Source organism: Kwoniella shivajii, chromosome 6, assembly GCF_035658355.1.
Source record: "Kwoniella shivajii chromosome 6, complete sequence".
In the NCBI taxonomy this organism is placed as follows: domain Eukaryota; kingdom Fungi; phylum Basidiomycota; class Tremellomycetes; order Tremellales; family Cryptococcaceae; genus Kwoniella; species Kwoniella shivajii.
Genome location: NC_085913.1, coordinates 875165 through 897895, shown reverse-complemented (window position 1 = coordinate 897895; position 22731 = coordinate 875165). Strand labels below are relative to the sequence as shown.

The 22731-nt window shown below is 43.4% G+C and overlaps 8 protein-coding genes across 8 annotated transcripts; 5 read left to right on the top strand and 3 right to left on the bottom strand.

Moving 5' to 3' along the window:
* Positions 1-1182: 1182 nt before the first annotated feature.
* IL334_004810 (uncharacterized protein) lies at positions 1183-2701 on the top strand (the record flags this gene model as incomplete). The annotated part of the gene is made up of 3 exons (XM_062936525.1): positions 1183-1379; positions 1442-1820; positions 2156-2701. The coding sequence occupies 3 exons, from the start codon at positions 1183-1185 to the stop codon at positions 2699-2701; spliced, it is 1122 nt and encodes a 373-aa protein (XP_062792576.1).
* A 430-nt stretch (positions 2702-3131) lies between these two features.
* IL334_004809 (di-trans,poly-cis-decaprenylcistransferase) lies at positions 3132-4315 on the top strand (the record flags this gene model as incomplete). Its single annotated transcript, XM_062936524.1, has 6 exons — positions 3132-3329; positions 3416-3558; positions 3624-3740; positions 3792-3893; positions 3955-4114; positions 4190-4315. The coding sequence occupies 6 exons, from the start codon at positions 3132-3134 to the stop codon at positions 4313-4315; spliced, it is 846 nt and encodes a 281-aa protein (XP_062792575.1).
* A 138-nt stretch (positions 4316-4453) lies between these two features.
* On the bottom strand, positions 4454-5119 carry IL334_004808 (uncharacterized protein; the record flags this gene model as incomplete). The annotated part of the gene is made up of 1 exon (XM_062936523.1): positions 4454-5119. The coding sequence occupies one exon, from the start codon at positions 5117-5119 to the stop codon at positions 4454-4456; it is 666 nt and encodes a 221-aa protein (XP_062792574.1).
* Positions 5120-5450: 331 nt separating this feature from the next.
* On the top strand, positions 5451-9701 carry IL334_004807 (uncharacterized protein; the record flags this gene model as incomplete). Its single annotated transcript, XM_062936522.1, has 9 exons — positions 5451-6959; positions 7023-7198; positions 7255-7369; positions 7445-7987; positions 8061-9050; positions 9110-9133; positions 9191-9249; positions 9309-9417; positions 9525-9701. The coding sequence occupies 9 exons, from the start codon at positions 5451-5453 to the stop codon at positions 9699-9701; spliced, it is 3702 nt and encodes a 1233-aa protein (XP_062792573.1).
* Positions 9702-9980: 279 nt separating this feature from the next.
* On the bottom strand, positions 9981-12642 carry IL334_004806 (uncharacterized protein; the record flags this gene model as incomplete). The annotated part of the gene is made up of 8 exons (XM_062936521.1): positions 9981-10628; positions 10704-10880; positions 10947-11349; positions 11424-11610; positions 11677-11825; positions 11884-11999; positions 12099-12361; positions 12474-12642. 8 exons carry the CDS (start codon positions 12640-12642, stop codon positions 9981-9983), a joined length of 2112 nt encoding a protein of 703 aa, XP_062792572.1.
* Positions 12643-13095: 453 nt separating this feature from the next.
* IL334_004805 (uncharacterized protein) lies at positions 13096-14196 on the top strand (the record flags this gene model as incomplete). The annotated part of the gene is made up of 5 exons (XM_062936520.1): positions 13096-13167; positions 13257-13366; positions 13484-13644; positions 13733-13930; positions 14042-14196. The coding sequence occupies 5 exons, from the start codon at positions 13096-13098 to the stop codon at positions 14194-14196; spliced, it is 696 nt and encodes a 231-aa protein (XP_062792571.1).
* A 257-nt stretch (positions 14197-14453) lies between these two features.
* Positions 14454-16299, bottom strand: IL334_004804 (uncharacterized protein; the record flags this gene model as incomplete). Its single annotated transcript, XM_062936519.1, has 6 exons — positions 14454-15575; positions 15773-15845; positions 15910-15973; positions 16045-16115; positions 16171-16203; positions 16274-16299. The coding sequence occupies 6 exons, from the start codon at positions 16297-16299 to the stop codon at positions 14454-14456; spliced, it is 1389 nt and encodes a 462-aa protein (XP_062792570.1).
* A 532-nt stretch (positions 16300-16831) lies between these two features.
* Positions 16832-22672, top strand: IL334_004803 (uncharacterized protein; the record flags this gene model as incomplete). The annotated part of the gene is made up of 9 exons (XM_062936518.1): positions 16832-17016; positions 17113-17272; positions 17338-17699; positions 17771-18644; positions 18699-18920; positions 18977-21862; positions 21934-22062; positions 22135-22356; positions 22448-22672. The coding sequence occupies 9 exons, from the start codon at positions 16832-16834 to the stop codon at positions 22670-22672; spliced, it is 5265 nt and encodes a 1754-aa protein (XP_062792569.1).
* Between the last annotated feature and the right edge of the window lie 59 nt (positions 22673-22731).

Here is a 22731-nt window from a genome sequence, read left to right as displayed (position 1 = left end):
GGAATGGCGAGTTCTTCCAGGTCTCGAGAACTCCAGTCTTGGCGGGTTCTGGGGCAACCAATCATCGCAAACTTAGCAGCTAGCCGCATCGGTAGAGCTCGGTTTCAAATCTGCTAGATTGGAAGAAGGGTATGAAGATGATTTAGCTAACTTACGAAAGACAGAGTTATTCCAAATCAGAGATCTAGGTCTGTGCGGCCTGCCTTTCGGTTGCTATGGTCGAGCATAGCTGCACAGCAAGGTCCCCGAAGCGGTTGAGGGGTACTTGCCCACTGCTTCTAACATCGTGTGAATGTCTTATCTCTGATACCAGTCAGAGGAGGGATGGTGGACATCAACCAAATCATCGAGGTCATCCCCAATCCAACGGATGAAATGGTCAGTTTGCGTTGGTGAGCTATAGCGTCAGAAGACGCATGAACGCAACTTTGAGATTCAGGGAATGGCCACTTTATTCACCACTTTCCGCTCAGCGAGTGTTTTTTCCTCCCTATTACCATGATGGTCGATGACGAGGATTTTCAAGACTCGTGTCTGTCAGAGCATTGTCAATGTCTATGACGCGATAATCTTCTCGCTTCTCAGTAAAAGGCAGGTCTCGTTAGTCCCGATTTCTCGCATCAGACAGCCTTTCTCTTTTGACATATCTGTGAGATACCTTCTCCCTTCCAACTCGGACGTATCGTTGACATTATACGATCTTGTCAGGTATTTGCTCACAGAGATCAGGTGCGGAGATCGGTTTCACGAGCTGAATATCTTCCAGTTCGACGCTGGGAAAAGTATGTCATGATGCAAAGTGCACTATCGCCGGTGACGCTCGCAGGAATTGCGATAATCATTGGATCCAGATGTCCAGTCGACACCCCGATTTGCATAATCTTTGTTTACTATATTAGCGAAGAACCTTTTCCCGTCATTGATGTGCATGAATGAGGTGTGTTCAAACGCTTAAACACGTACGCGGGTCTCCGTAAAGAACCACTCCACGTGGGAGAGGATTGAATCCGCGTTGCATCATCAACCCATGGGATGGACCATTTTCTTCATGGTGGAAAAAACAAGAGATCAACAATCGCTCCACATCCTAGCTGTACAGTAGTGTGTAAATCAGGACAACGATCTTGAGCACATCCCTCTTCCATTCTTATGATATACAGACTCACCAACCATACAAGCAATATGCTTCGACGTAAACTTTCAGCTGGTCTTCTAAGACCTTCGCTGCCCACTCCACAGATAGCTTCACCAGGTAGACCTCGTTCTCGGTCGTTAGCTTCTGCAGTCCTTTTATCTTCCCAACGAAATTGGAAGTCTGAAACTGTTGTCACTCTCAAAACTGAACTCAAAAAAAGAGGTTTATCTCAACAAGGTAACAAGTGAGTCCATGTGTTTCCGCTCTTTTTCCTCGTCGAAGAGGTGGACTGACGAACAGGTACAGAGCTACATTGATAGCTAGACTCGAATCAGCTGAGACTTCCTCACTGCTTGGTCCATTACCACCTTTTCCAAATGTCAACGTAACCGGAACAAGATCACTTTCCACTTCAGCATCGGTATACCAACCTCCCAAGTCAAAAAAAGAGACCGCTCCTACCAAGGCAGCAAGTGAAGATGATCCAAGTGTGAGAACTACTGGACCCGAGGTTTTAGTCTCTTCACCAGCGACAGAATCGAGGAAGGTGGATCCAATTGAACCTGAAAAAATTACTGTAGCACCTGGTCTGCCGCAGAGTGACGTTGCTTCCACCACTTCAGGCGAGAAGCTGGACCTGGTATTCCCAAGAAGTCAGGCTGCAGAAGAGATCGATCAAGTCATCGTGAGTCGACGGTTTTTCTATCACCTGCTCGTAAGGAGCGTTTCACAGTCTTCCTTACTCTTCTCATGCCTCTTCTCCCTCTCCTGCGTCTCACTCCGCAAAGTGTTGCTGCCCAGGCCCCCGTCTCCCACTGACCCCTCCCCCTCTCCGATCCCTCCCCTTCAATCCGCTCCGCTCTCCTGTCCCTTCCCTGCTGGCCGTGTTCTTCCCGTCGTCCTCCTTCCCACTTCATTGCCCGTATAGTTCCCTTTTATCAAGCCATCGCCCCTTGAGCTTCCTGTGATCTTGCTCCCGCAACTGATCGTGATTTTCCACTAACACAATTGAATTTGCAGCCTTCCACACCTGACAACTACGCATCTACCTCTGCCCCCTCTCCTGAACCTTCCGTTTCTGCACCAAAGGTACTTACCGTCGCATCTGCATCGACTCATCTTTCCGGAGGACCAGTTCATGGTGTTCACGAATCGATCGATTCTCATTCGCTCGAAGCCGATTCAACACCTTCACTCAAAGATCTTCCGTCTTTCACCGAAGCTTTGACCAGTGTGATTGGTGCACCTGGAAGAGCATGGTCTTCAATTGGTTTCAAAGCACCTGAAATCAATTTGCCCAAAGCGGAAAGCAAAGGAGAGTACAAGTATGAGAAGCGGAATCTGAATGATGAAGAGAAAAGAGGAGTTTGGGTTTTAGCTGGTGTAGTGGGCCTAGGATTGGCTTTAGGGGGTGGAGGTAGTGGAAAGAAAGACAAGAAGGGATTGACACAAAAAGCGAAAGAGCTCAAAGATCAAGCTACGGGAAACAGGACAGTCAAAGGTGACGCTCAATGGGAAAAAGCAAGTGGTGCGGGTGTAGTAGGTCATGGTTCTAGGAAAGATTAGATCAATTTATCTGAGGAAATGGCAGGAATTACCTTGATTGTCCGTAGATCGAACACAAATCGTTGATAAAACATGCATAGGCCGTGAGCACGAAGGTCAGTTCATATTGACAGCATCTTTCCCCAGTCCCAACTGCGCCTCTTCGTGTTTTCTGTCAGAAACCATTGGAGACAGGCGTAAGGTGGGGGTTTGACTTTCTCATGATACTCATTCCACGTGGAGGAAACCAAGCACCGCAAAAGTTCCACGTCGTGATTTCCTTTGAAATTCCCTTTGTCAAAGATGTCAAAAAAGAAGAAAGAGATGGGATAAATAAACGCAGACATGTCGAGCAGAGTGAAGATAGTTTTCTGACACCTTTCTCCCCTCCATCCCGGCGCCTCGCTCTCCATTGACCCTCGCCCCCGTCATTTCGGCTAGGTATTACAAAATGGCACGCCCACCACTCATCAAATCGATAGTCCACTTTCTCTTCTCGGTAGCCACCACCGTCCTGCTCTTCCTAATCTCGCTTGGCCCCATACCGCAACATATAGGATTTGTGATGGACGGCAATAGGAGGTATGCCCGAGTTTTGGGAAAGAAAGTATCCGAGGGTCATGGGGAGGGTTTCACAGCTTTGAAGAGGGTGAGTAGTAGAACAATCCAAGGGACTAAGCTGTATTCGACGAAACAACAAGAGTCGAAGCTCACGAGTGTGACATTTGACTGCAGACGCTGGAAATTTGTCTTCGACTTCGTATACGAGTAGTGTCAGTCTACGCGTTTGCTATAGATAACTTCAACAGATCAGAAAATGAAGTCTCAGCTTTGATGAGATTAGCGAAAGATAGATTGGCTGAGTTATGTCAACATGGGTCAGTGATATTTCACGTCGATAACCTCAACAAAAAATTGTATTGAACAGCTGTATGGACTACAGGGAGCTGCTAGAAGAATACGGAGTCAAAATCCGATTTATAGGTCAGACTTCACTGTTCCCCATGGACGTCCAAGAAGCTATCAAAGAAATGGAAGAAATGACTTCTCATCATAAGAAGTGAGCTCGCACCACCTTTTACAAATGACCACGGCTGACACAGGTCCATAGCGGAGTGCTGAACGTATGCAGTCCTTATGCTTCAAGAGACGAGATAGCTTCAGCAACGAAAGGGACTGTTCAAGCTGTATATGACGGTGAATTGGTTCCCCAGTGAGTAGACTTGATCGTTCCAGCGTTTATATATTTACGAAGCTAATCGTATAACGTACAGCGGTATCACCTCTCAAGATGTCTTTGATAGATTAGGAACGTCTAAAGCTATATCACAAGTGAATCCAAAGCTATTCAAAAGACCTGAAGAAGCCGGAAAATTGGATATATTAGTTAGGACTTCCGATGTCAAACGATTAAGCGATTTCATGATGTGGCAAGTGAGTCAGAACTATCTATCGAATGTAAATGTACTCCCAGAGGGATGATTCGCTCATATTCACACTCGAAACTAGGCGTCTGAAGACACACAACTGCACTTTGTCAAGACATACTGGCCTGAATTTGGACTATCAGATATGATACCGATCTTACTGGGATGGCAGCAGAAACAATGGATGAGACAACTAGGTTTTGTTTAGACCCTTGTAGATGTTTTACATTTTGTACTTACAAGAGTGGTTGTGTATGCATAGTGTAGTTATATTACAAGTTAACAACAAATTCCTCATTCTATGCGTCTTTATCCAATTCTTCCTTCCCTGCTGACGACCAAACCATCAATCGCACCTTCCATCTTCCGGACCATCTTTCCATCTCTCATCTAAATTCTTGATCCCACAATCAAAAGTAATTTTACCCAATTTCTGATTCACTTCATTATGTCTTTCGCATAACCATCTCATCAAACCTTCTCTTCCAGATACATCGGGTGGGTTCTTCCTTATATCTTTCTGAAAATCGGTTGCACACCAGTTACATGGATAGAAAATCGATAGAGAAGATAGGAGACTGGTCATTTGGAATTGTTGATTTGAATTTGCTTGTAAAGGATAATACGCTGCTGTTGTATGTAAGAATGTCCATGTAGACCTACCTAAAGCAGCTGTATCTGGTGGACAGTCTTTTCGATCGAGTACAACCTCCTTGTCTGCTTTTGAAGTAAAAGCCGGGTTGGATGTCGTATTTGAGTTTGATAATAAAGATGCGAAGCCACCCATTCCAGCTCCTCCTAAAAGTACATTCCTCCCTTTCCCATCTCCAGATCCTGGAGCCGACTGCTTTTTCTTGATTTTTGCGAAATCTTGCCATGAGTTACAGACTTTACAGACTTTACCATTTTCATCCAAGATTAAACCAGGTGGTAGATTCGGGTGTGTCTCTTTGGTGGTTCTGCGAGGCTGAGTCGATACATCTGGATCTGATGAGTTGTTCGGTATTGCCATCCTGACTGATCCTATGCTTGGTTATTTTACTTTGGCAAGCAGGGAGTTGAAAGAGAAGAGCCAAGAATCATGATGACTAACAATCATCGTCGTTCGTTGGTGTTCTCCTCCACTTTGTTTTCCCATGACAAGGCACATCTTGCTTTTTTTTTTTCGCAGAGAAAACATTACCATCCTCACACGCGACTATCTCATCTCTGCCATCTTCTTCTTCTTCTACTCACTCCTGTACTACTAAAAACGATAAAGACTCTACATAGTCAGGAATTAAGGTATACACCACGGGCTGGATGTGGCTATAGGTACACAAAACTACTATGCTCACCCAGCGATGAATACAACGACCACTCCTCGACCTTCGGATTCATCCGCGAACAGTATTCCCAATAAACCAAGAATTCCTCTCTCAATCCATGCCTTGAAGAGACAGAGTCAACCTGTGAGGATCGATGATAAGCTCAGCACTGCTTCTGGAACAAACGGAGTCACCGGCGATGGAAATCCTGGTAGAGCGAGGAAAATCACTAGCAATGGATCGCTCATACCTCGCGTCAACAGCAGTGTTCCCACTGTCAAAAGGGGCTCTGGTGGAAGAGAACCGGGCGAAAGTTCAAAGACTGGTGCTGCTCGGAACGGCTTAGAATCTGAAAAGGGACTTCGATCAATCAAGGGAAATATCGGTTCAAGTGGTTCTACTCGCACTCCTGATTCTAGCGCTTTCCTTAATAATCCTACACCGACCGCTGGGAGTTCGTTTCATTCAAGCAATCGGACCAATGCTCCTACGGCATCAAAAGCAGCTGCTCCTCCCAAGATCACACAAACGAGCTCTCGTGTGAGCGACACTACATCGCCGAACGCTACTACTACAATAACACAATATCTTGATGAACTGGTGAACCCAAAAACCAATTATGGTGGAAAATCTGTCAGGCATCCTTCTTCCGCTTTACGAAATACACCTTCAGGTCCATCACGCTTCAGACTCCCCGCTTCTCCCACTCAGACGAAGGCCTCGACGACGCAGGCTCGCCCTGCCAAATCTATACCGTCAACCTCAAGTACAAGAGGAGATCCACCTGTCCATCTTTCGAATTCTCGACCTTACCAACCTCCAAATTCGTCGACACATACTCCTTCCAATTCTGGTCAGGTCAGGTCTACACCGGCTAGGGAACATACTTCCAACAGCTCGCTCAACAACCAAACTGTGACCTCTAATCATGCATCGCGTATCAATGAGATACAAACGACTCCCAGGAAACGACAACTGGAAATTGTGTCTCCACAAAACTCACTTGCGAAACGATCAAAGGCAAGTCACAGCGTTATTAGCACCTCAAGATCTACATCTAGGATGAATACTGCCATCATCGATTTCACGATGATCGATAGTGATGACGAAGATGGATATGGCAATGAGCCGATAGAGAAAGTGAAAGAGGAGCCTCCTGAGGAAGGATTAAAACATGTTCTTGAACAGCAAGTAACCCCTAGTCAACCTTTTCAACTTCCTGCAAACATAGAAAGATCACAGAATGAACAACCATCAACGCCAACGGAGGTAACAGCAAGATCAGATGAGATGAATGCACCCCAAACAGCTGCCTCAGTACCCCCATCTTGGGTGATAAAGGAACCCATCCGTCACAAACCAGTAAGATTGAATGATATTTGGGTGGTCGCATCTGACCCTTCCGACAAATTTTGGCACAATTATCCTAGATGTTCTTCCTCGGACAGAGAAGATGATCTCATTGGTACACCTGAATGGCAGGAAAGACGGCAATGTCTCCGAAAGATGTCTCTGATAAAGCAGAAATGTAATGGCAGAAAATTGGTATGTGACCATTACACTTTTTGATGGTATAGGACCGTATGCTTACAACTCACTCCCTTCTAGGTAATATTACCAAAGAAAAGCAATTGGCCATTCCTCAAGAGGAATATAAGAATGGGTGTCGCTGGAATAGCCAGACAGAAATTTCAGTACCTGAGTAAAAGGGACTTACGACCACCGAGGAATTTTGAGAACTTCTGGAACGGGTGGGACGAAAGCAGGAGAACCATATATTCTTCGTCAGTTTGAATCTCCCTCCAACAGTGAAAGTTTCAAATACTCACTACTTGATCAGTCGAGAACATCGTTATATATACTTCCGGTCCGGTCGATTCGACGTTACTTCCAGGACTGCACTAAGAGAGGACGACTTACCTAGTTCGGTTCATCTTAGGATCAGGAGATCAGGGGTAAGTCAATCTACATGTGACATAGTCACCAGATGTACGAATAGATTCGCAGGGGCTGATGAAGTTGTGTATTAGGACTCGGAAGATTGTGCTACCATGCTACACCAATTGCAAGGCATGTCCGTTCCTGGACCTGAGGGGAAGACGGCCATCCTCTACCATTCTCGTCCAATTGATCTACCTGAATCAGCAAGAATGCACCTCCCACCATCTATCAAAATACACGCACGGTTCTTTAAAGGCAATGAAAAATGGTCGGTAGGTCAAGGAGACTTTGAGAGTGATTGGACGAACTTTCATGATATGAACGGAAGATTTCTCAGGAGATTGAACAATTTCGTTCTTCAATCTAAATTCGACGGAACCAGTTTAGAGATTTCGCCAAAGCCTACCTGCGCGATAGATCCTTCTCAATCTTTAGGTCTGCTGAAACCAAACATCGTCGCGAAACAGAACAATAACGTCCAGATCGACTTTCAGGCCACTCAAACGACGCATCGTTCAATTTGTGGCCTCAAGGATGAAGAATTGTCCATGTTTGACGAAGAGGAAGAAATCGCTACTTATCTAGCTTTGCTACACGGGGGTAATTTCAATGGCGTTATTGAGAGGCGAAAAGTGAGTTCTCATCATCGCGACGGTATTCCTTCGCAGGTGATTTTTCAGTTATTAATGATTGCATGTCTCGTAGCTGGGCGATCGGCGAACAATCACAATAAAACTCGTATCGTTCAAACAGCCAACTGGTGTAAGGACAAAAGAAAATCCCACCGCATCAGCCCAGGTTGGCGCTTTTACCGATGGCCAAACAATTCCCGATACTGCTTCATCTGAGCCAAGCCAAGAAATGGATATAGACCCTCTGCCAGGACTTATCATGCAACCCACATCGGAACCTACCTCAGATCGAGTGTCAATCTCCTCGCATTCAGCCATAGCGTACGCTGCCCCTCAAATAGTCTCAGAATCCGATGTAATGGTATCCCCCTCGACTCCCATCGCACCGGTCGATTCCACAACTACGACGGATAGAGTAGCAGTCGATACCATAGACAGGTCAGAGACCATCTCAACAAAAAGCACTTCTACACACGCAGTTCCAATCGTGCAAAGTCAAGCTGGCTCTGTACGAACGATAACCCTACCTGACTCTATTGATACGCTCGGATCGACAACGGAAATGGAGATCATACCTGTACATGGCCAGAATGAAATTCCAGGTGAATCAGTGTATAGAACCAACTCGACTCCAAGACAAGGTACCCCATCCGGTCGATCTGCAGTCCATGCATCAGACATTGGTTCACAAGCCGCCTTGCCTCCCGCGACGATTCCTTCCACAACGAATGAGAACAATCATATTGCAAGTGCATCTGCGCCTACCATATTCGAATCTGCAATTGCTGCAGACCTTCAAACCGATTCTAGCACCGATCGACCTACGTTGTCGGCAGCTGTTGAAAGCCGGCCAATGACGGTACAAATAGACAATCTTGATATCAAACCGGATATAACATCGTTGTCCAATGGGTTGGCGGGACCATCTATGCGCAACAGGGTGAATGAATACACCAAGTGGTCAACGAGGATCGATCCTGGGACCTTGGCGGATCTCTTCCCTGCATTGGATGAAGTATGGGATGGAGGCTTTTACAGGTATATGATCAGGGATCAGGAAGAAGTAAGTTGTCTCTACCTAGTATATGCAAGTTGTTTGCTGACAGGAGTCGGCCCTTTCAGTCGATTACTTGGACTCGATATCACGTGAGTATATCAGTGGAAAATTGACCAGAAGTGATGGAAACTGATCGTGGCCTTCAGCTAACCGAGAAACAGAGATTCATGGCTTGCTGTTGGAACAGATGGGTATTCCAAAGAGGGTAAGCAAAATTTTGGTGGTTAAATCACTCCAACTCAAGCTGACAACGAATCTACCTAGTCCCATACCAGCTTCAGATCGTTCCGAGTACTATAACTCCTTCATCCGAGCATATGGCAACGTGATGCATCGCGCTCACCTCGATAGAGAAATATGCGATAATTTCCAAGTATGTTCCTAAGGCCTCTTCACCTTTGACTGGGTCAGATTCTCACACAACGAGAATTTGAATGACCACTCAACGAATGAAACAAACTGATATTTCCATGCAATTAGGTTCTTTGGCGAGACAATTATATCAGTGTGAGAGAAATGCACGAAGCGTTGAAGATATGGGATCAAATGTCAGGATTCCATATGAAATTACGAAAAGCAAGATTAGAAAGAGAGCGTTTGAAAGCGATTCAGGCTGGACAAGATCCAGATTCTCTTGACTCTGATAGTGATTGGTGACGTGAAACGGAGCAGAACAAGGTTTGAGGTGTATGTTATACAAGTGTTTGACTCGGAAAGGTGGGTTGACTTTCATACTGATTGTATACGTATAATAGTTTGTAAACATTACGCAGTTCCTTGACATGTACTGTACAAGCGCATCGCTCGCACCCATCAACGATCTTTATCTGGTTTGCCGCTACAAAGCTGAGAATTCCGGTGCAATGCATTTGAGAATGTTAGATGCAACGTCAAATACATATACAATCCATCAGCTCAATGTTACAACGTTCAAATCTACATGACTTTTTGTTGTTTAACTTCACCACCAATATCATCTTCTGCGTTTCTTTTTGCGCCATTGATACCCATACCCATCGCCGCTAATGGGCCTCTTGAGATAGGACCAGAAGGAGGTACTCTACCTTGCGCGAAAGAAGGTATTGGTGGATGTCCACCTCTACCTCTGAAACCGCCCCTAAAACCACCTCTAAAACCACCTCTATTAGGCATGCCACCGCCTCCACCTCCGCCAAAAGGCATTTGTGGAGGTTGATGGAAATTTTGTTGTTGCGGTTGTGGTGGTTGGAATCCTTGATTACCCATTCCCATGGGAAACTGATTCATTCCATTACCATTTCCATTTCCGTTGAAATGATCCACCATGCCCATACCCATGCCCATGCCCATGCCCATGTTCATCTGATGTTGGTTTTGATTTTGATTTGGGTTCATACCATTCATCCCATTAAAGTTATTTTGTGCCGCATGCATACCATTTCCTCCACCGGCTCCACCCATTTGACCTAGGGACACGTTCATTCCCATCCCGTTGACATTCATCAATTGCATTTGCAACAATTGCGCTTGAAGTAATTGGATTTGTTGATTTAGGATCAGTCTGGCAGGTGGTGATAATGACGGGTTAAGCAACATTTTCTTGGCCTGTACAGTTTCCACCAAAATCAGCAAACTCGACTCTGAATATTTGATGCTCAATTTCAGATTGATGACACTCACCCCGATCAGATATTGGTTAATGATATGTGGCGTTAAATCATCAACGTTTACAGCTTGGCCATTTGCACATATTATCTGGTTTCTATTGAGTGCATTCCCGTTCAGGTTTCCATTTGATCGTGGATTCGGCTTTGCATTATGTTCAACTTTTTCGGATGATATGGCTCCTTCTTCATCCTATGAAAACGAAAATTCGTTAGTAAGGCCCATACTCCGTTCATGCTGATAAAATTTAAAGCTCACCTCTTCAGCACCTTTTTCACCTTTTTCAACTACATTTTCACCTTCCCCCTCACCTTCGGCTTCAGCCTTTGCTTGGTCTTCTTCTAATTTCTCCTCTTTGCTTCTTTCAACTTCTCCATCAACGTATTTACCGACCTTTTCCCTCAATTCATCATCAACAACCAATTTATCTAGACTTGGTACCTTTGATTCACATGTTGGACATTCGAAATCATGTTCAACCAAATAATTTTGGATACATTCTTCACAATAAGCAGTTTGACAACAAGGTGTTTTGGTAGCTTCCCAAACTAATTTTTTACATATTGAACATGTTATCGATGCGTCTAATGGTTGTGCATCACGGACGTCTGCTCCAGTCAATGCTCTGGGTTTTGCTGCAGCTTGCTTTTGCCACTGGCGCCTGAGAAACCCACAAGCATTAGCACAAGACTGTCGAAGTATTTACACCCACTTGAGATGACAAGTTTCACTCACTGATCAGGTACAGCACGTACAAATCCACCATCTGCAGTCAACATAGCACCTCCACTAGAACCTTCTGCTCCACCAGGGGTTTCGACGGTCTTCAGGAAACTCCTAGGAATACCAGTGACTCTGACAAATCTCTTCCTTTCGTTCGCCGCTGGATCTTCGTTATCCGGACAGTTCTCAATCCAATGACCTGAAACACGATTTTCCGTTTATTAGCTGGTACATCATACGGTCTGCAATCTGCAAATTTCCTCACCTTTTTTACCACATCGATAACAAATATAGCCCGTCGGAGGTTCTTTATCATGTTGTAAGCCAAAGTCATACTTTGCACTAGCTGCTGCTACGGCTGATCCGGAAGGTTTATTCGTTCTTGCAGCCCTAGCTGCCGGAGCTCGATATCCGCTGTAGTAATACGATAATTAGCTCAGGCAATCACAGGAAGATGGAGATCTACACTCACGCTGACATGTCTTCTTGCATCTGTTCCCAAGTCTCCGCACCCTGAGCCAACATAGCTTGAATCCTAGCATCTTCTTCTGCGTTTCCTGTGGATATCGGTATGCTAGGTTCTCCGGGCTATCAAATGAAATAAAGTGTCAACTCTCAGCTCTCATTATCACGAACCACCTTTTACGACGATGCAGACTTCAATGACTTGATCAAACTGACACTCACCTTTGCGTCATCTTTACCATCAAACCTCTTAGTTAAACTACCGAAATTGCCTCCTGTACCTCTTAATCCACCTATTTTATTCTGTTTGTCCTGCATCGCCTGTCTTGCATGAGATTCAATTCTATGATCCCCTGTCAGAGAATCTGCGGCTGAAGTTCCAGCTATGTAATTTTGTGCATTACCTCTTCCTTTTGCCGAAGAAGGCAATCTACGTGCTATGAGAGAAGACGATCTCGGTATTTGATGATCATCATCTTTGAATTCTGTAATACCATAAATCCGCGAATCAGTGTCAGTTTCATTATCATGACTAAAAAGCACAGACAGAACATATCAAGGACACTCGATAGATGATAAGTTTCAATTTAGACATACCTTCTCCAGTAACATTATCGAAAACACCAATATCGAAATCTTTACCATTACCCATCTTATTACCCAAGATGATCTCTCTCTTCAGATCAAACACTGAGATGTGTGTACCGTCGAATGTGACTCGTTGCTCATTTCGACCCGCTCCCCAACGATAGAACACCGTCGACATGATGGGCGGGATTTATCGGAGGATATAGTAGGTTGTCGAGATCAGTTCTGTGTTATAATATATTCGCCTCTTCGATTGACTCGCGAAAGACTGGATGGTGTGTTGGCCGAATTAGACCTAAGAGCCGTTGAGATCTTTCTCTCAATTCTGATTTGATCAGTTCGAGGGTTGTTTATGATTGCTTTTCGAAATCGTTGACGTCTGAATTTACAAGTGATGTGTAGAGATGTGAAGAAGAACAGAGATTGCTATATTTTACTCTTTTGTCAATCAGAATTCGCTTGTCAACTTCGTTGAAATGTGTGAATTCGCTGGTTTACGTAATATGGCCGTTTGCCCCGCATTTAACCGCCCGGATACGACTCTTTTCAGTGGTTGACACGTCTTAATTCTATTTCAAAGAACATATCTTCTTGGAAGGTATCTAATCCACGACAAAAACACAAGAACAAGATGGTCAGGTCAACAACCATATTCAGAGTGACAGATGGATTGCCATTAGCGGCGAGTGTGGATGATGAAAACGTAAGTTTGGCTTGCGACGATTCCCTTCGTTCGTCACAAGAAGCATCGATCAAGCTGACAATAAGGACTGACACGATATGATATTCCAGACGGAAAAAGCTTTGACGGAGTATAAGCAACAATCGAAATTGATATTCAGAAGATTGAACGCAAATAGTGAACCTGCATGTTCGATTGAATCAGGTCAATATACATTGCAGTAAGTTCATTGGTGAAGAACATCTCATCTTCGAGTCGTATATCATACGACATGCGATAATATGATATCACTAACTGTATCGTTGATGAGGATGCAGCTGACTGTTGCTCATCGTAGCTACCTCATTGTGGAGAAAGTGATTTATATGTGTATATGTGATTCGAATTATCCCAGAAAATTAGCTTTCAGTTATCTAGATGAATTGTCAAAAGAGTTTCAAAGAAGTTATGAAGGTAAAATCGATGGTGTTACCAGACCTTATGCGTTCATGGGATTTGGTGAGTTATGCAGGATCATGAACCACTATTCTTCATCCAAAGAGATCTCTTGAGACCTCATCATATTGTATGCTGATGGGAATAATAGACACATTCATATCTAAGACTACAAGACTCTATAGAGATTCAAGGACGTTGACTCAAGGTGGTGGAACGGCAGCTTCTTCATCTTCATCTTCACAACCACCAAATCAACTAGATCAACTCAATGAAAACCTACAAGATGTAACTCGAATCATGACTAAGAATATGGAAGATTTACTATGGAGAGGTGATTCCTTAGATCGTTAGTGTTAACTCAATTGTCCTCAGTCATCGCGAAACTCACAGCTATAAATGCTGTCAATGCCACGTAAGATCTTCAAGCTGATGTTGACTTTGATTTGTTCACCTTTAGGAATGTCGCATTTATCGACTTCACTTCGATCGGAATCTGCTAAATATAGAAAAGCAGCTAGGAATATAAACTTACAAGCTCTACTTCGAAAATGGGCTCCCGTAGGTGGAATCGGATTCTTCTTCATCTTGTTCATTTGGTACAGATTCTTCTAAGCGATGAATCTATACCAAGAGCACTCATGCCAAGATCATCAGACAACTATGGATATATACCTAGGCTGGAAGATAAAATCGCGGATATCATGATTAATTCGTGCATTGTATATGAGCAATATGAAAATAAACGTAATTACAACATGACCATTAAGTATATATATATATGGTATACCCTTTTGTCTTACATCCTCCATCTTGACATCCTACCAATTCTTACTCTATATACAACGATCTTTTCATGAATATATTTTAGACTATTTTAGTCCTTCAGTGAGGTATCTTTGAAATCTAGCTTGCAGTATACCCAAAGTCCACCTCGCTCTCCTCCATCCACCCCCTAAAACGATGATGCCTGCAATTGTGACTAATAAACCTACACCTACATCTACTAAAGCTCTTCGTACCGCAGTGAGGATATACCACATTAATCTAGCTGATAACTTGCCTTTCCTCCGTTTTACTCTGGTCACTGTGATATGACTTTCTGAACTTCGAGTTCTTGATCTATTATTACCGTTCCGATTGACGTTCCCATTGATATTATCGTTTTCATCTTCTAGTTGATCTAACTCATCTTCTTCTGTACTGCCCCAAAACCAACCTTTTTTCCTTTCATCTTTCCTTAGTATCATAGCTTGAGTTCTTTCCAGAGTTGATAACCTTTCATGTAGAGCAGTCAATGAAGTTTGGATATTTTGTAATACCAATGGGATATTGATAGGTGCTTGAGCAAAAGTTGAATTACTTCCGGGTCCAGGTCTATTCGGATATATCGGTGTAGGGACGTTTAGTCCTAAATAAGGTGACGAGCTCATTTCAGGTGTTCTTTGTTGTTGTTGAACATTGATAAAATCTCTTGAAAATGGTAACCCACTAGCAGCACCTGGGTTTCTCATTTGTCCTTGATAGTTACTTTCGTTCGTTCTTTGACGGAATGAATGTATCGAGCCTCCAGTGATGTTTGGTCTTTCACCATGGGTACTATTCCTGCCACCTCCAGCCAAACTATGCGTTCTAGAAGCAACATGTGGTGCACCAAGTGATATTCCTCCATAATTGCCTTCGATGGGAGGTATGTTATTTGCCTGCGATAAGCTAAGAAGAGATCGATGAGAAGAGGTCAATGCAGATGGAGGTACTATATCTTCAGCTACGTCCGGTGGAGGTAGCAGTGGATCTGGTGGGAGTAAAGGGTATTTAGGTGGTGAAGGTTGAGAAGGTGGTGAAGCTTGTGATGAATGATATGACGATGTGGAAGATGCAGGAGAAACCGGTCGAGGTGGTAGAGATAATGTTGATCCTTGAACGCCGACGAAGGATTCCAACTCTGCTATATGACCTTGAGATCCTTCTGAATCACCGTGTTTTCGTAGTATCTAAATGACATTGAGACTTGTCAGCCCAGTTCCATCTGGGTAAGTATCTTAGTCAAACCTGACCATCGGTCACCTCCATCCGCTGTCCTAATTTGCGTTGCCCATGCCCCACTTCTCATCCACTCCCATAGTGGACCGCACTTCTCTTATCTCTCAAATGTCTACTCCAAAGCAAACAAATGCCAATGACGACTCACTTTCAACAGAGCAGTGACATATAAACGTTTAGCTTCTTTCTTATCGATCCCTTTCTGTTTATTCCACGCGTCCCTATATCATGTGCTCCGGGTCAGTTTTCGAAACAACATTCGTTATGTCCAATTCAGATACATACCATTTCGCCTTCCCTAGTATATCCAACATACCAGGTCTTGGAATTGATATATCTCCTTCTGTAGCTAATCAAATTGGGTGAATTTAGCTTTCGTCTTCCGAACGAAGCAACGAAACAAATCTCGAAAGATCTCACCTTGTTTATACAAAGAGTAAAGCCATAATTTTTCTTCGTATGAAGTCTGGACAGGACCGCCTTTCGGTAAACTGTAATCCTTGTCAGCCATTACCTCTTCGTATGACCATTCGAGTGAGGACTAACCTTTGTACAATATCTACTGCACGGTGGAATTGCCTAAGTATTCGAAAGGAAAGCGATCAGCGAGTCTTCCTGAACAGGTAGTCGTACAGGACAAGGAATTTACCCATCCGGATCATTCAGTGGACCCATACTCCTCAAATTGGTAGCCAGCAAGGCGCGTGCGATTGGAAGGCAGGCGACTTGACAGGGCGAACGGCAGGTGCGTTCACTAAAGGCGAATCTTGCGCTACCGTTCTCTGATACTTCCAGATTAAATGTCGGTGCTAATGATACAGTTCGTCTGGTCTGAATAGAAGATAAAAACAAGATCTTCTCTGTTATATATACAGTAGGACAACCGGAAGTGAATTCAGTCGATACATCCGGGAAAAACACGTGGTAAGATGGGATGAAGTTTACGTAAAAGCTAATTTTCAGAATTTCAGTTCCTGCTTTGAAAAGTTGAATCCCATATTTCTTCCATATCATTCATCTATGCTTCAACGACAAAACAGCACTTCCCAAATACACCTTTAATTCTTTCATATACCCTATATCATCAACAAAAGGCGACGAGGACTCTCTCCCGACAACTTACCGACTCGTCGCCCCGTTTCTCTCTCCTATAAATCTCCCCTTTTCGACACTGGCAACTGAACACCTCAAGAAATACATTGTCACGATGGATATCTCCCATTCTATCCATTCAGAGGTGACCTCGTTGTCCTTCTCATTCCTCTCATCAGACGATGTGAAAGCCATATCAGTCAAAAAGCTGGACAACCCAATACTGCTGGATAACCTGAATTTGCCAACGAGAGGAGGATTATATGATCCTAAATTAGGACCCATGAGCGCTCGGGATGTGTGAGTCGTCCGGTTCCACTTGGACTTGAACTATCTGATCTAAAACAAATACCACATAACCAAAGTAAGTTTGGCTAATCTTGCAATCCTGTTCAGCTGTGAAACATGTCACCTATCATATTTTGCTTGTCCGGGTCATTTCGGTCATATCGAACTTCCCACTCCTGTCTTTCACCCTCTTTTCATGAATCAATGTTATGGATTACTACGGACAGTCTGTTTGTTCTGTCATCACTTTAAGATGCCTGAGCTCATCGTAAGTTATCATTGTCCATCATTGATCAACCTCTCGATGTCAGGTTGATGATGAGCCCTTTACAGCTCGCTTCATACGTCGCTCGTATAAGACTTCTTGATGCTGGTCTTTTGACTGAATCACACGAAGTTGCTTCAATATTCGCCAAAGCAATGGGGACTTCTACTTCTCGGGATGATGAACCTAATGATGATGAAGAAGAAATCGCTGGTGGCGGTGGTGGACCTAAGACCATCACAAAAGAGAATGCTGCAGAGTTGATAGTCAGAGTAGACGCATACGTATCAGCAACACTCGAAGCAGCCAAAAAAGCAAGTAATGGAAGTACGAGAGATTCGTATAAAGATGGCCTGGTTTTCGAGGAAAGGAAAAGGCTTCTAGCTGAATTCTCAAAGAAGAACTGGGGTAAATGTACTCGATGTGCTGCGTGAGTGTATTTCCACAGCCTGTTACCTTGATCTAGGAAGCGAATGTTGACGCTGTATTATCGGACCTCAGCTACGCTTATACTTTCCGAAAGGAGAAAGCGGTCAAAATCATCGAGTATGATCTCTCACTAAAGCACAAACAAGCTAATAAAATGGCAAACCTGAAAAAACGAGATGTACTTGCTATCAGCAACAAGTTTTCCAAGCATCGACGATCTGCTGATCCACAAGATATCGATGAAGGTATAGAGATGGACAGTGATAGAAGTAGTGCAGAGGAAGACAACGCGATGGATGTAGATGAAGATGATGAATCTTCCGAAGATATCGGAAACGAACAGGATGAAGAAGGTCAAGAAGAGATCGCACGAGCAGTAGCTAAAACCGCAAGTGGACAAGTGAAAGGTGCTAGAGGAAGGAATGAAAGAGTCATGTCTGCCGCAGAAGTTCGAGCTCATCTTCGATTACTTTTTGCTAAAGAACCTGAAATCTGTAAACTTCTTTATGGAAGACATGGTGGACCTTCTCCTCAACAAGTTGTCTCTGGTCCTTTGGCAGATATGTTCTTCATGGATGTTATCCCTGTCACACCAACACGTTTCAGACCTCCTGCAAAAATGGGAGATGAACTATTCGAAAACTCGCAAAATTCCCTTCTATCAGCTGTCATCACTACTGCTGTTCGAATACAGGAACACAATGGACGATTGATCGAACAAGCTAAAGTGGAGAAGGGAGAAGCAGTCCTAGAAGCTGTTGCGAAAGTTGACGCTGCTCGAGCATTCGAAAAGTTGCTTGAAGCTTTAATCAAGTTGCAACATGATGTCAACAGTTTCATGGATAGTACAAAGAATCCAGCCATGATGAGACAAGGACAACTACCACCACAAGGTGTCAAACAGTTATTGGAGAAGAAAGAGGGTCTATTCAGGAAGCATATGATGGTAAGCTTAATACTCGAACAATCTAGGTACAACAAGGCTTACCCGTCACAATAGGGTAAACGAGTAAACTACGCTGCTCGGTCTGTCATTTCACCAGATATCAACATTGAAACGAATGAAATTGGTATCCCCCCTGTTTTCGCCAAAAAGCTAACATACCCGGAACCTGTCACTGAACAAAATGTGCACTATTTGAGACAATTAGTGATAAATGGTCCTAAAGTTCATCCTGGTGCAGCTTTGGTGCAGAATGAGGATGGAACCCAAATCTCACTGGTATGTAAAAGTCAACATACATTGTGATTGTGATCTAATGCGCCTGTGGCTATCAGGATCGAACAACCCTCGAACAGCGAACTGCCATCGCCAACCAACTGCTTACACCTCAAGGTGACGATCATGGAATTGGAAGTAGCACTGGGCCACCTAAGAAGAACAAAAAGGTATATCGACATATTCAAGATGGCGATGTAGTCATTCTGAATCGACAACCAACATTGCATAAACCCAGTATGATGGTTCACACCGTTAAGGTATTACTAGGTGAAAAGACCATTCGGATGCACTATGCCAATTGTAACTCTTACAATGCTGATTTCGATGGTGACGAAATGAACATTCATTTCCCTCAAAACGAAGTCGCTCGAGCTGAAGCTAAATTCATCGCCAATACCGATAATCAATATCTCGTACCTACATCTGGTAATCCCCTTCGAGGTTTGATTCAAGATCACGTTGTTGCTGGTGTATGGATGTGTAACAAGTCGTCCTTCTTCACAAGAGAACAATATTTCCAACTTATATACGGTGCTCTTCGAACAGAAGACAACTACACAGGTCGAGATCGAATCGTTACTTTACCTCCGGCAATCTTCAAACCTCGACCTTTGTGGACCGGTAAACAAATCATGTCTACAATATTGGCAAATCTTACCCCACTCAATGCAAAAGGTTTGAATCTGACTTCGAAGAATAAAGTGCAGAACAAGCTATGGGCAAGAGACGATTCGTCTGATCCAACAATGTCAGAAGAGAACGTTATCTTCCTTGATGGTCATTTGATATGTGGTGTTTTAGATAAATCACAATATGGTGCTTCAGCTTATGGTCTCGTACATTCCGTTCATGAATTATACGGTCCTTATATCGCCAATCGACTTCTTGGGGTTCTCAGTAGATTGTTGACGAAATACCTTCAACATAATGCTTTCTCATGTAGGATGGATGACTTGATATTGACTGCCGAAGGTGAAAAGATAAGGAAAGATATCTTGGATAAAGCTTCCGGAGATGGTGCCACCGCTGCGATGAAGTATGTCGGACTTCCAGAAGGATCAAAAATTGAAGATATTGAAACCGCCAAAAATCTCACAATCCGATTAGAAGAAATTCTCCGTGATGACCATCTAATGGCTGGTCTTGACGCCGTCATGCAATCTGCTTTCAACAAAACTACTTCCAAGATCAATAACGACGTCCTTCCCGATCACTTGGTCCGACCTTTCCCTGACAATAATATGCAAATGATGACTATTTCCGGTGCCAAAGGTTCCAAAGTCAATGCTTCCCAGATCTCAACTCTGTTAGGTCAACAAGCATTGGAAGGTAGACGTGTACCGACAATGGTATCTGGTAAAACACTACCCGCATTCAAACCTTTCGATACCACAGCTAGAGCGGGTGGATATGTCGCCAATCGATTCTTGACTGGTATCCGACCTCAAGAATATTATTTCCATTGTATGGCTGGAAGAGAAGGTTTGATTGATACCGCTGTCAAAACCAGTCGATCCGGTTATTTACAGCGTTGTCTCATCAAACATCTCGAAGGTGTGCGAGTACACTACGATCACACTGTCAGAGATAGTGATTCTTCAGTCTTACAATTCATGTACGGTGAAGATTCCCTTGATGTCACCAAACAGAAACATTTGGAACATTTCGACTTTGCAGCTAGAAATCATACTTCTTTAGTGAACAAAATCCGACCGAGAGATGTCGACGGAAAGGTAAATGATATAGCTATCGGACATATGAAGAAAGCTTTGAAGAAACCTCGCAAATACGATCCTGCATTATCTCTGTTTGCTCCATCAAGACACATAGGATCAATGTCTGAAGAATATGCCAAGAAATTGAATCAATATATCGATGACAACAAATTCGGATACATATCGAAAAAAGGAGAACACAAATCAAGTCCATTCGCAAGTGAGAGAATCCCAGATAAAGAATTCTTGGGTTTGGCAAGAGCTAGATATATGAGAAGTTTAGTTGAACCTGGAGAAGCAGTTGGTTTACTTGCTTCTCAAGGTGTTGGAGAACCTTCGACGCAGATGACTTTGAACACTTTCCATTTAGCTGGTCACGGTGCAGCAAATGTCACCCTCGGTATCCCTCGTTTAAGAGAAATCGTCATGACTGCTTCAGCAAAACCTACCACACCAACAATGAAATTACCCCTTCGAGAAACGATTTCTGATCGTGATACTGAAACTTTCATCAAACAAGTTTCTCGATTAACTTTATCTCAAGTTGTTGAACGAGTAACTGTCACCGAGAGATTGTCATCCAAATCCTCCGAATCAAGTGGTACAAGACAACGAAAGTACACCGTCTTGATTGAATTCTACCCGCCAGAAGAATATGCACCTGAACACGAAATCACTCCTGAACAATTACATGAAGCGTTGGCATTCAGCTTCGCGCCTCGATTGAAGAAGGAGATCTTGGGTGAAATGAGGAATGTAGCCAAATCCGCTCAACAAGATTTACAAGTTGGTAAAGGATTGAAAGTTAAGATTGGTGGAGATGATTTAGCTGATGAAGAAGCTGAAAATGGAACTGGAGCAGATGTGGATGGTGAAGGAAATGCCAAAAGACGTGGGAGGGATGATGAATTAGACGATGATGATGAAGATTCATATCAATTGAAAAGAACTCAACAATCAAGACAACATGAATATGAAGAAGATTCACAAGCAGATTCAGGTATAGCAGATTTAGAAGATTTCGTCGAAAAAGAATTGAACAACGGAGAAGGTGATGATGATGATGGAGATGAAGATGGAGATATAAACACCGAAGACGCGATTGAAAAAGCACGAAAAAACCAAAAAGCGGATGATCTGGCTGAATTGTTCAAATTAGGTAGTAAATACGCTACTACTTTTAGCTTTGATGACCATTCTGGAAAATCTGCTCAATTCGATTTAGAAGTGAGTTTTCCAAACCCTTTATCAAGAAATCAGTAGTGATCTCAATCTAACCTTGTTTTCTTCCTTTTCAGTTCCCTGCAAATGCTCCTAAACTGTTGTTGGTCGATTTGATCGAAAGAACTTGTCGTGCAGCTGTAGTTCATGAAATAACAAATATTGGAAGATGTATGAAGATCTTCTCTGACAAAGGAGAGTTTACTGTGAGTTAATCTTTAGAAAGCGAATCTATACTGCAACTCTCGACAACTGATGACTGATATCTATCTCTTTAGCGAACACTCATAACGGAAGGATCCAATCTCCGAGGCATGTGGGCATTGGCCGATGAACTCGTCAACCTTGATAATCTTGCTTCCAACGATATTTACGCCATCTTGACCACATACGGAGTAGAAGCTGCCAGAAGAGCCATCATAGATGAAATCAGTAGTGTTTTCGGTGCTTATGGAATCGCAGTTGATTATAGACATTTAACAATCATAGCAGATTACATGGTGAGTTACCAAATTTTTCACTTGATTACGATAATTGATCCAAGATAGATTCTGAATGTGCGTTGACGAATTTTTCATGTACGATCTATAGACACACGCAGGTGGATATAGACCATTTAACCGGACTGGTATAGCAGCAAAATCATCCCCTCTCTTAAAAGCTTCTTTCGAAACTACAGTAGCTTTCTTATCTGAAGCCACCCTTCATGGTGATTTCGATGATCTAACTTCTCCAGCGGCTAAAATAGTATTGGGTAAACCAAGTTCAAGTGGTACTGGTGCTTTCGATATTAGAGCTCCCACAAGGATTGCTTAGGGGATTTGAACATCTCGGCCTTATTTACTTTTTGCGAGTATACATCCCATTCTACCTTT